Raw genomic sequence first — 12,096 nt, 5'->3', positions numbered from 1 at the left:
GGACCCTGGGACAGAAAAAGTCCCCTCTCCCCCCTGGTGGCTCACCACCTGGGGAGACGCTCTCTTCCTCACAGCCTGAGGGTGGTGGTTTGAAGGAAGTCTGCTCCTCCCCACCCCCAGCCCCCAGTTCCCCTAGGGCCCTCCTTCCCCTTTCTATTTTATATTTTATTTTTTGCAATACCAAGGATGGAACCCAGGGGCATTGTACCTCAGAGCTACATCCCCTGTCCTATTGTCCTATTTTTTAGTCTCTTTATTTTTGAACCTGTCTCACTGAGTTGCAAAGTGCCTTGCTAAGTAGCTGAGGCTGGCCATCCTTCATCCTCCCCCAAATGCTGGGATAATGATCTATCATGCGCCACCACCCCCGGCTTCGAATTTTTTATACTGGAGTCACAAGTGCAGCGTGGTGGGCCACACTGTAATCCTAGCCCTTGGGAGGCTGAGACAGGAGGATTTTGCAGCCAGATGCGGCAATTTAGCAAGGCCCTCCACTGTGAGGCCCTGTTCCAAAACGAAAACAGAATAGGACTGAAGCTCAGAGGCAGAATGGGTTCAATCCCCAGTAGCCCACACACAAAAAAATTATTGGGGGGATACTGGGGATTGAACCCAAGGGGCACTCTACCTGTGAGCTATACCCCAAGCCCTCTTAATTTTTATTTTTGTGGTACTGGGGATGGAACCCAGGAGCTTTTCTACCTCCAGGCTACACTCCCAGACCTATTTTATACTTTATTTGGAAACAGGGTCTCACTAAGTTGCTGAGAGCCTCACTAGGTAGCTGAGGCTGGCCTCGAACCTGTGAGATCCTCCAGTCTATATATATAATTTTTTTTTTAAACAGAATTTTGCTCAGTTAACCCACATGGGCCTCTTTCTATCTTCCTGTCTTAGTTCCCCAAGTACTGGGATCACAGGCATAAGCTGCCACGATTGGCTCTACTTCCTTTTTTTTTTTTTTTTTTTTGGTAGTATGGGGATGAAACCCAGGGGCATTCTACCTGTGAGCTATACCTCCAGCCCTGTTTTATTCTTTTATTTTGAAACAGGCCCTCACTAAATTGCAGAGGGCCTCACCAAATTGCTGAGGCTGGCCACAAACCTGTGACCCTGTCTCGGCCTCCCAAGTACTGGGATTCCAAGCGTGCACCATGCCCAATGCCCACTTCCTCAGCTTCTCTCTGGGGGAAAGGCCCAAGGCTGCTGGTCTGTGTCCTTCTAGAACCCCTCCCCCTCCCCCAGCTCACCCCCACCTCCTCCCCACCTGGGGCCTCTGCACCTGGCTCAGGGTCATTTGGGCAGCTGCGCAGACAGACTGATGGCTTCAACACGGATGGGGACCCCACATGCCCCAAGTGGGGCCGGCGCCTCGCCCCCGCAGCCCCCACGTCCGCCAGCTCTGCAGAAAGCCAATGCAGGCTGCAGGGGGTGGTGTGGGGAGCAGGGCAGAGCGCCCCAGGCCTGACTCACCCAGGCGGAAGGAGGCGGTGGCCGGTGGCAGCCCGTGCCGCTGTGACCCCCTACCAAATGTGACCTGCGTACAGCTGGGCCCTGCAACACCCCATGGAAATGTGGAAACCCCCTCCACACAGCAACCGGATGTGGGATGCCCCCAAAGGAGGCCAAGCTTGTGTGCCCCAAGCTCCAACCCCCTTAACTGCCAGGCGCCGCCCCAGCCTTTGAAAACCACAGTGCTGACTCAGCCCTTCGAGGCCCAGGAGGGGCAGGCCCGGCCACTGCCCCAGGAAGGGCAGAGGAGGGGGCCTACCAGCAGATGTGGGGCACTGCAGAAAGGCGGGGACCCCTCCCCACAGAGGCACCTGGTGTGTGTGCACCTGTGTAGGAACAGTGTAGCCCCAGCATTGAACCCAGCTGGGGTTCTACCTTTGAGATATACCCCCAGCCCTATTTTACTAATTTACACACTTATTCACTGGGTACTGGGGATTGAACCCAGGGGCATTCTACCCCTCGCTAAGCTGCTGAGGCTGGTCTGGACCCCGTGATCCTTCGGTCTCTGCCGCCCAAGTACTGGGATTACAGGCCCGCACATCTTTCCAAATAATTTGTTGCCTTTGGAGCAAAGTGGGGCACAGAAGCGGCAGGAAGGGAAACCTCGTGACCCAGAGGGGCAAGGCCAGAGCAGACACTTGGTGGGGGGAAGCAGCCAGGCCAAGACAACCGGGGAGGGAGCTCAGGGTGAGGACGAGGAAGTGTGGCTGTGGGAGGGGCTGGGGATTCCCCAGCTGCACCCCCTGCTCACTGGGCTCAGAGGCTGGATTTGAGGAAGAAAGGCAACTGCCTGCTGAGCTGCCTTCTTTGAAAACAAGAAGGGTCTGAGTCCCAGCTCCAGGAACTTGCTGCGGTTCGGTTCGCCATCTTCTGGAGCCCAGCCTGCAGCAGGCCCATCCTCCAGGCCCAGGTGTGCCACCCACCAGCCTGGCTGCCTGGCCTCGGGCAGTGCCTGCTCAGACCAGGACTCTGGGCCTGTGCTGGGACGAAGCTGGGTGTGGAGGTCCCAGTCCTAGTGGCTGCTTCCCAGACCCTTGCGGACAATTCCTTCAGGGAAGCACAGGGCCTACCACTGACTACCCTCTCCTGGGCTGGCCACACCTTTCAAGATATATATGTATATATGATTGTGTGTGTGTGTGTGTGTGTGTGTGTGTGTGTATTACTAGGGATTGAACCCAGGGGCATTCTATCCCTCGCTAAGCTGCTGAGGCTGTTCTCAAACCTGCAATCCTTCTGTCTCAGGCTCCCAGGTACTGGGATTACAGGCAAGCACTACTGCGCCTGGCAAGCATTTTTTTTTTTTTTTTTTTTTTTTTTTTGCAGTACAGAAGATGAAACCCAGGGGCATTTTACCTCTGAGTTACATTCCCCAGCCCTATTTTTATTTTGAAACAGGGTCTCACTGAGTTGCAAAGGGCCTCACTAAGTAGCTGAGGCTGTCTGTGAACCGATCCTCGTGCCTCAGCCTCCCAAATGCTGGGATTTACAAGCGTGCGCCAACACGCCCGGCTTGCTAGCAGCAATTTGGATCCCAAGTCTCCTTCCAAAACAGTTGGAGGGTCTTCTACCCACCTACCCACGTGGAGCGAGCCAGGCTTCCCCTCCCAGCGCCTCAGCCCCCTGGATGGACCCGGGGCTCAGGCCCAGCTTCCAGGCAAGACCAGGACCCTGGGGTTGCTGCAAAGAGACATTTTATTCACAGCAAAAGGACGTCACCATGGCAACAACACTTTGGTTCCCTGAGCGCTTTTCCCTCAGCATTCGCTTCCCTAGCTGTGTCTTTGCAAAGAGAACACAGAACACAAAACACCCCACAGCCAGGTGAGCCTTGCTGGGCCCTTGGCGCGGGTGGGGTGGGGGGTTCCAGATACTGGAAGGCATAAATACACAGGCGTTAGACATTTCCCAGGGCAGCTTTACAAACAAAGGGGCCCCCAATTTTGGCTTTTGCTTTTTCTGATCCACAGAAAAGATAAAATAAGACCCTTCCCCGCCCGCCCCGCCCCACGAAAAGCAAACCCCCTCCTTGTACTTCCCACCCCCTTAAAAAAAAAAGCACAGTAAAAAAATACTGTCACAATATCTACAGACACACCCACTGTGGGCGACATGCTCTCTACTTTGGAGAGGAGATTAAAAACGCAGCTCTGACTCCCCTGATGGAGGGAGACAAAGGCAAGGACCCCAAGGAGCCGGGGAGACCAGGAGTCTTGAGATCACTGGATGGCCACGAGGCCCCATAGAACTGGGCAGTTACTCCGAGCCAGTGCCCGGGCCAGAGCTCTAAGCATGGCTCCGTGACACTGGGGGCTCCAGGGAGGGGCCAGGACCCCAGGGTGTGGGTACCCTGAGCCCTGACAGAGCCTGTGCTCAGCAGGGAGAGTGTGGTACCCACGCACCTCTGCAGAGGAGCCCTGAGTCCTGCACTCTGAAGAGATCCAGAAATCCTACAAACACAGGGCTACCCTCGGAGTGCAGAAAGGCAGATGAGGGGTACTTGTGCCCGCCCCTCGTAGACAGGACTGCCCAGCAGTCTGCTACACAAGTGGGCGCGCACACACACACACACACACGCACACACACACACATCCCTGGGAGTGCTTTGACTGTCAAGGCACGACAGGGGTCCCTGGGCCCTTTGGATACCACGGGCGCCCAGGGACGGGGTCTCAGGTACGGCCGCTAGAAGATGGCGGTGTGGGGACACCAGGGTGTGTCCGGGTACAGGTGGCAGTGGATGGAGCGAAACCTGTAGGGACAGAGTGAGGACTGTCTGTGCGGGGTGGGTGCCTGGCCCCACACCTGCGCAGACTCAGCGGCACTGGGAGGACCTGCTCCACCCCGTAGAGGTTCCTCTGCTCCCCAGGCTCGCTGCTAGAGACGCCTGGCTCCAGTTCTGCCAGGCCCCCAGCAGCCTCTACAGGCCCAGCTGGACCTTGGTCCCCTCACCTGGACGGGTCTGCCTCCACCGAGAAGGGCCCCTTCACGTGGACAGCATTCCGCTTGTTTTCAAACATGCCATAGCTCAGGGTCACCTGCGAGGGAAAGGCAGGTGATACCGTGGAGCCCTTGAGGGACAGCCCTGCCTCGCCCTTCCCTGGGCTTCCCTCAGACCAAGGTCACCTGCTCAGCACACCCCAGAAAGAAGTCCAGAGCGGGGCAACAGCCGCTACCGAGGCCGGCTACTGATGTGGGCCAAGACCCAAAACACACAAGCAGGTGTATCCTACCAAATGTAGACCACGGAGGACAACCTAGCAGGAACCATGTCCTGGGTACCTGGTGGCGGCTTCCAATTTATTCATTTATGGGGGGGGGGGTTATTAGGGAACTGAACACCAACTACAACCTCAGCCAACTACAACCTCAGCCCTTTTTATTTTGAAGCAAGGTCTCGCTTAGTTGCCAAGGCTGGCCTTCAACTGTGATCCTCCTGACACAGTCTCCCAAGTACTGAGGTTACAGGTATGTGCCCCCACTCCTGGTTCTGATTTTCCTATTTAAAAGTGACCCTCAAGGCTGAGACAGGAGGATCCGGGTTTGAAGCCAGCCTCAGCTACTCAGTAAGTCCCTCCAAAACTTAGTGAGATCCAGTTTCAAAATAAAGAATAAAAAAATCAAGCAGGACGTGGAGGTGCACACCTGTAATCCCAGCATTTGGGAGGCTGAGACAGGAGGATCTCAGTACCAGGACAGCCTCAGCTACTTAGTGAGGCCCTCCGCAACTCAATGAGACCCTGTTTCAAAATAAAGAATAAAAAATAACACTGGGGGTATAGTTCAGAGGTAGAATGCCCCTGGGTTCCGTCCCCAATACTGCAAAACAAAACAAAACAAAAAATTACAAAAAAGAATAAAAAATCCGCTGGGGCTGTAGCTCATAGGTAGAATCAAAGTGACCCCCCACCCACCCACCCTTCCCTCTCTGGGTCTGTTCCTTCCTTCCTCCCTCCTATGAGCTTCTCTTGCTCATCTGTCCCTTCCTGTGCTTGTCCATTCGTGGCTGGGCCCAGGGACCCCAGGGGTGGCGCACCTGTTCATGGAGCTCAGAGGCGGGCACCTGCTGGAGGTTCTCCAGGTGGGAGTGGAAGAGCCCGCTGCGGATGAGGGGCACGCCCAGCAGCGCCTCCACGATGTAGCCAATGGTGCAATCATCCGGCAGCCGGATCCGCTCAGCTGTGTTCATGAAATGGCCCCCGCTTTGGGAGGGAAGGGAAGGGCCCCGACAGAGTGAGCAGAAGTGGAGGCTACCTGCAGGGAGCTGGGCAGGACTTCCCAAGCTGGGCTCAGAGAGGAGGTGGCCATGCTCCACACCACACCCTGTGTCCCCAGCAAGGACCTCCTGACTGCAGGCCCCCCTTGCACCGGCTCCAGGGCTGGGTGGTTGGTTCTCTGTGGGGGCTTCTGGTCCTGCCCACAGCACCCACTCTGAGCAGGGCATGGCTGTAAGCATGGCTGCCTCTGGAGCCAGGGGAAGGTGGGCGGTGCCTGCATGGGAGGTGGGCGTCCCCCCCACCACCGCAGAGGTGAACCAAGCCAGGCCTATGGAAGGCTCCCGGCACTGGGCAGCCTCACCCGCACAGGGCACTTACCTGGCCCACGGGCTCATCTTCAGGGCCAGCCCTCGACTGATGCAGAAGCCAGCCCCACCAGTGGCAAACCAGAAGTGGACGGGACGCTGGGAGGCAGGAAATTGTTCTGAGGGTCAGCTGCTACCCGAGCCTGGGCCTGAGCCCTGGGCATGGGCACCCCTCCCTACCCCGCCCCTGGCTGCAGGACCACCCAGCCCTCCCCTCACTCGGTGGCTGTGCCTGGCGGAGGGGTACACTCACCACCTTGTTCTCGCTGACCCGCTCCGTGGCCTGGATGGGCCGGTCCAGGCTGGGCTTGCCGATGTACACGTCCTGGGTGTGTGGGTAACTGGCCAACAGCCGCAGCAGGGCCCGCAGGTTAACGTAGTTGTCATCGTCCACATGGCAGAACCACCTGGGGGTGAGGCAGGGCTGTCATGGGGACGGACTGGGCGAGTGGGGGTGTCCGAGCGTGGAGGGGGAGCCCTGGGCCCAACTCACTTCCGTCCTGACTCCACGAATCGGTCGTATTCCACCGCCATCTTACAGGACAGGGCCTGGCGGCTGTGTGCCGCAGAGCAGTTAGTGTTGACCACGTTGCCTGCAGGCAGGGGAGGGCTGTGAGTGAACCCTGCGGGGGCCAGACTGTGGCCCCTCCCCTGCGCAGCCTCCTCCCGGGGCATCCGCCCCTGCTCATTCAGCCAGCTTTTTCCCAGCACCCGCCACCTGTTGCAGCTAGCTTGGCTCAAAGGGACCCTGGGGGCTGAAAGGGCCTCATTTGCATGAGAATTGGGGCCGAGTGGAGGGGCGGTGAGCAAACCAGTTGAGTAAACTGCCCTCCCAGCCCCGTCCACCAAGACCTGGCTGCCCAGGGGTTGAGGGGAGGAAAAATGCAGAGGGAAGGTTCGGAGTTCTCCCTCCCCGGCTCTCCAAACCCAGGGCTCACCCGTGCGCCTGGCCAGTTCTTCATCCTCCCCATCCGTGAAGATGAAGGTCTGGAAGAAAGGAAGGACCTTGAGCCTGGCTCTGTGTCCCAACCTGGGGCCTAGGGGATAGGCGCAGGGTCTCCCCGGAGTTTCCTAGCTGCAACGTGGTACCCCCGCCCCAGTTCCTCCAAGCATTTAAAGTGGGCTTCAAGTGCTCTCTGGGTTGCAGCTGGGCTGGGGCCTAGCTCCCAGCCTCCACAGCTGGTCCAAGGTCACCCAGGCAGCTGCAAGGCACGAGCCAGGTAGACACCCCATCTACCCGCCAGGTAACCAGCTCCGATCACCAGCCGGTACACCTGGCATGGCACACACCCTTATTGACACAGCGCCCGGCCCCGCAGCTTCAAGGGGTGGGAGGGGGGTGGAGGAGGTCGGCTTTGGGAAGCCAAGTCTCAGTCACTGTATTTGGGGACAAAGGTTTCAGCTGGGTGGCTGCCAAGCCCTGGCAGACAAAGGGCCGGGAGGGAGGATGAATCACCAGGCATTGTCCGCCAGCTTTGTCCCTGGCCAGGCGCGAGGGGCGCAGGGCCGGCCTTAACTCGGCCAGTTAAGCAGGAGTGGGCCGTACTGTCATTACCATACAGCTGGCCTGGTTAACTGGGCCAGGCTGGACGAGAGGTTGTTCAGGCAGGGGTGTGGCCACCAGCACTGCAGCCCTTTTGACTGGGGAGGTCACTCTCTACATTAATGCAGCCGTCCAGGTTCTATGCAATTGTCCATGGCCAGTAGGGTGCTGGCCAAGAAAGACTTGTGCCTCCAGCCCCCAATCGGGGGCCCTGACACCCATGCAGCACAGCACTCCCCAATTCCCACTGCTCAGGCAAGAAACCCGCTCCTTTGAAATGAATCTAGCCCGGGGCCACAGCAAGGCTCCACCTGCATCGGGCTTGAGGCCACCCTCTCCGTTACTGCTCCGTGGAAGAAGAGGGGGCCACCGGGGCGGGGCCAGGAGCTGCCGGCGCCCGCCTGGGCCGGTCGACACACGGGAAGGAATGTTCCTTCCTCTGCCGGCCCGCCCAGCGCGTGCCGCCTGCCGCACCCTGGCATGGCTGAGTGCGCCTGGGGCGGGTGGGGGATGCTCAGAATGGCGATGGCGGGACCCCCCACGCCCACAAGGAGGCCTCTCCTTCTCTACCAAGAGGTCCAGCATGTGCAGGCTTGGAGCAGGCCTGGGGAAGCTCTGGGCCAGGAAAGGTGCACACTTCACCTGGGGCAGGGGTGGGGGGCATAGGTCCTGGCCCGCACTAATCCCAGGCCCAGACACAGGCTCTGGGTTCAGGGGGATGGGTGCAGGTGAGGTCTACACCTTCTCCTCTTTACTTGTACCCCTTCTTCCGGAGCCCCGCAGCCGACACTGGGCTCACACGCACAGACTCGCACCCAATCCCCCGCCTGCGCCCCAGCATCTCAGCCCAGGAATGCCGTGGGAGGCGGAGAGGGCCGGCCGTGCAGACGCTGTGCTGCTGGATTAAAAGAAAAATGCTTTCTTAATGAGATCAAGCGAGGCCGGTTCTCCCGCGCTTTGGCGGTGTCCTAAAAACCCAGCCCAAGGCTATGGAGATTAAAGTCACCTTTGTTCAGCTCGAGGAGCAGGGAGGCCTCCAGAACTAGGCTGAGGGGCGGGGCTGTGGAGTGCCAAGACAACTCTCTCCCCAATTTAGAGCTGCCGGCGGCAGCAGCCAAGGCCCTCACCCGCCGCTCTAAGACTCCGTTTTTCCTTCTCTGCAAAAACGGGTGCAAAAGAGCTCACCAATGTGGAGCATATTGCTGGGAAGGGACTGACTGTGTTCTCTCCTGTCCCGAACGGCCCTGGGACGGGGGCACTGCCACTACCCAAGAGTACCAGTGGGGAGACTGAGGCCAGATAGATTCAGGCGCCAACTTGAGGTCACACCCTGAAGGCAGAGAGTTCAGCTGGGTCCCTGCCTCCTGCTGGAGTGGTAAGGGCCCTCACCCCCCAGCCCCCCAAAGGAGGAAGACGGGGCAGCAAGGCGCAGGGACACCCGCAGGAAGTAGCATTGTTCCTGGAGCCACGATTCAAAGAAACACAGGATGCCAAGTACTCCCCCAACCATTGTCGCTGGGGCAGCAGCAGCGGTGGCAGCCCCTGCAGGCTGGCCCACTCCAGGGAGGGCGGGGGAGGAGCCAGGCTCTTCACCCTGACCTCAAGGCCCATGGGGATGGGCCCTGCGGACCAGCACTCCCCACCCTACCTCTTCTCGCATGGCCCCATGCCTGCGATCGCAATGCCCGGATTTCCCTTTCTGGGTATTTTTGACTCTCAGTCTGACTCAAAGCACACCTCCTCCAGGATGCCTCCCCCACCCTGCATGGGCAGATGCCCACGCTAGCGCACTCACACAGCCTCCCTGGGTCTCCTGTCAGATGAGTCTGAGTCGCCGTGCATAAGCTGGAGAAGCGGGCCCTGCCCTGGGTGTCCCAAGGACCCCTGGCCCACCCACACCACAAGAAGGGCTCTGCTTGCTGTTCGCACACAAGCTGCCTCTGGAGGCAGATTCAGCCTCTCCTGGACCAGGTAGGTGACGCTTCAACAGTGGACCCAGGGCCCAGTGGGGTAACAGGCCCTGACTCCGAGTGCCTGCCTGGCTCACCCAAACCTCCCGGCTTCACCAGTTGTGTTTTACATCTCATTGACAAAACATCCAGGAAAGTTTTCCCCATTTCAGAGATAAAAAAGACTGAGGATCAGCAAGGCCCAAGATTATCAGCCGAGCTGAGACTCACTCATAGCTCAGCCCCCCAGGCCATTTCCCTTCTAATAGAGAAAGCCCCTAAATTCCAGCTTAAGAGATGCTCAGAGCTGGTACAGCCCAGAGGGGGCAGAATGTTGCCCAAGCTCACACAGCAGGAAGGGCAAGTGCTGGGGGTGGGGGGCTGGCTCAGGAATGGTGCCCCACGGGGCTGTCAGTCAGGGATGTGGGGGGGCCCGGCCCGCTCATCACCAGGCAACCTGAGTGGCCAGCGTGCTAGCTGCGGTTCCCATGGAGCGCATAGCTGCACACAAGAGGCCCGACGCCTTTCTCGACTGGAGAAAGGGGCTTTGTTACCTTGCCCATGGGGCCGGCGTGAGAGCCGCCCGGCGCTGGGAATCCTAACGGCCCAGCCGCCAAACAAAACCCACGGCCCGGGGCCCCCTCCCGCCAGCCCACTGAGCCCCTGGGAAATGGACGCCTGATTCCCAAGAGGTTGCTCTGGGGTTCCCAAGGCCCCTCCCCAGCTTTAACTAGATAGGACTCTGCCCCCAAAACCGGCTCAGCCAAGCCAGAAGGCCCTGGGGCTCTGAGGCTTGGACAGGGGAGAAGGGAGAAGGGAGAGGGGTCAGGTCTTCCTTAAGCACCCACCTTCACACCAAACGCCTCAGACGCTCCCCACCTGAGACAGTTCCCGCCCTGCCCTCTGGAGGGCCAGTATTCCCCGCCCAACCTAACCGTCCTGGCATAGCTTCCAGGGAGATTTTCAAAGCGGGTGTGTTTTTATGATGTGTCTATAAGTAGTCAATACCCAACGGAGGGAACCAAGCCCACAGCCCCAGGCCTAGGGGCTCCCACACTGTGGGCCGAATCTCCAGCACAGACCCCCAAGTCCCAGGGCTCTCTTTCCTCTGAGGGCATTCCCATGGCCCCACCACCAGTAGCGATCTGACCCCACACGGTAGCAAACTGGGAGGAGAAGGGGTCCTGTTCCCCCCTTTACCCTCACACGAAGAACCTTTTTCTTTTCCCAAGTAATGATGGGACCCAGGGTGGATGACCCTGGATGGGCCCCAGCAAGAATCTGCTTTGGGGCCGTTTGGAGACAACACCAGATTAACTTGGCGTCTGGAGAGCAAGCATCCCAGGGCAACCAACCCCAAGCACAGGAGACCTGCTGTAGGATCCGTGCCCCATCCGGGGCCCTGGAGCTTGGCTGGAGTGGGGCCCCCTCGGACACTTCCACACCTTCCGGGGAGAGTGGCCCCCAGCAGGCAAACTGGGCTTGAAGGATATGGATCGGCGTCACCGCCTCCCTCAGACGGTCCGGTGGCCAAAGAGGATGCAGCCTGGCCCCATCGGACACCATCACCAGCTGGACAGGGCCGTGCGCCATGCCCCGCCCGCCCGGGGCCCCGGAGCTCACCATCTCCTTGTGGCGCGCGATCCAGGTGTCCAGCAGCAGGTCCAGGCGCGCGCGGTGGAACTTCCTGGTGGTCTTCACCGCGATGAAGACGTCGCCGGGCGCCAGCGGCTCGGCCGGGGGCCGCGCGTGGCCGTCGGCGGGGCGGGGGGCGCCCCCGGGCGGCGGGCCCGCGTCTCTGCGCGCGCGGGTCAGCAGACTGAAGTACTCGGACAGGCTGTGCACCTCGCGGGCGAGCGCTGCGGGCGCCGCCGCCACCCCGGGGCCCGGGGCCGGGGCCGCCCCCGCGGGGCCCGCCAGGCTGCGCAGCGCGCGGCGGCCGCGCTCGGCGGGCACCGGGGGCGGCGGCGGGTCCGCGGTGAGCACCAGGAGGCAGGCGAGCAGCGCACCCGCCAGCGCCAGCAGCAGGCGCCGGCCGCAGCGCTTGAGCATGGTGGGGGCGCGCAGCGCGCTGCCCGGCTCTCGCCGAGGTCCCTGTCCGGCGCCGCCGTCCAGCAAGCGGCTCGCTGCTGGCTCCCAGCGCTCTTAACCTCCCCGCCCGGGCCCGCCCCTGCGCGCTCACTGGCTCGGGCCCTGGGCGGGGCCTCGCGGGTCCCCCCCCCCCAAGGCCGGCAGCGCCCACGTGGGGGCGCCGCGGGGGGCTGGGAACGGCCCGGCGGGCGCCCCGGCTCCGCCCCTTGCGCACGTGCGCGCCTGCCCCGCGGGGTCGCTCCCGGGGGGCCGCGGGGGGCGTGGGGCTCGGGCTGACCCGCGCTGGGTGCGCAGAAGGGGCGCCCCCTCCAGACCGTGCCCGCCGCATCCCGGAGCCCGCCAGCCGAGGCTAGGGTGCAGGGACCCCCATCCGAGGTCAGACGCCCCGCAGGAGGCACCTTACTTCCTCGCCGGAC

The 12,096-nt window shown here is 60.7% G+C and overlaps 1 protein-coding gene across 1 annotated transcript; it reads right to left on the bottom strand.

Moving 5' to 3' along the window:
* Positions 1-4,200: 4,200 nt before the first annotated feature.
* Positions 4,201-11,641, bottom strand: LFNG (LFNG O-fucosylpeptide 3-beta-N-acetylglucosaminyltransferase; the record flags this gene model as incomplete). Its single annotated transcript, XM_080704602.1, has 8 exons — positions 4,201-4,267; positions 4,468-4,553; positions 5,552-5,717; positions 6,111-6,196; positions 6,351-6,504; positions 6,591-6,690; positions 7,036-7,084; positions 11,213-11,641. The coding sequence occupies 8 exons, from the start codon at positions 11,639-11,641 to the stop codon at positions 4,201-4,203; spliced, it is 1,137 nt and encodes a 378-aa protein (XP_080560728.1).
* Positions 11,642-12,096: the final 455 nt, after the last annotated feature.

Source organism: Muscardinus avellanarius (assembly GCF_963383645.1).
Source record: "Muscardinus avellanarius genome assembly, chromosome: 10".
NCBI classification, from domain to species: Eukaryota; Metazoa; Chordata; class Mammalia; order Rodentia; family Gliridae; genus Muscardinus; species Muscardinus avellanarius.
Note: the sequence above shows the minus strand (reverse complement) of the source record. Positions and strands in the feature narration are given on the sequence as shown.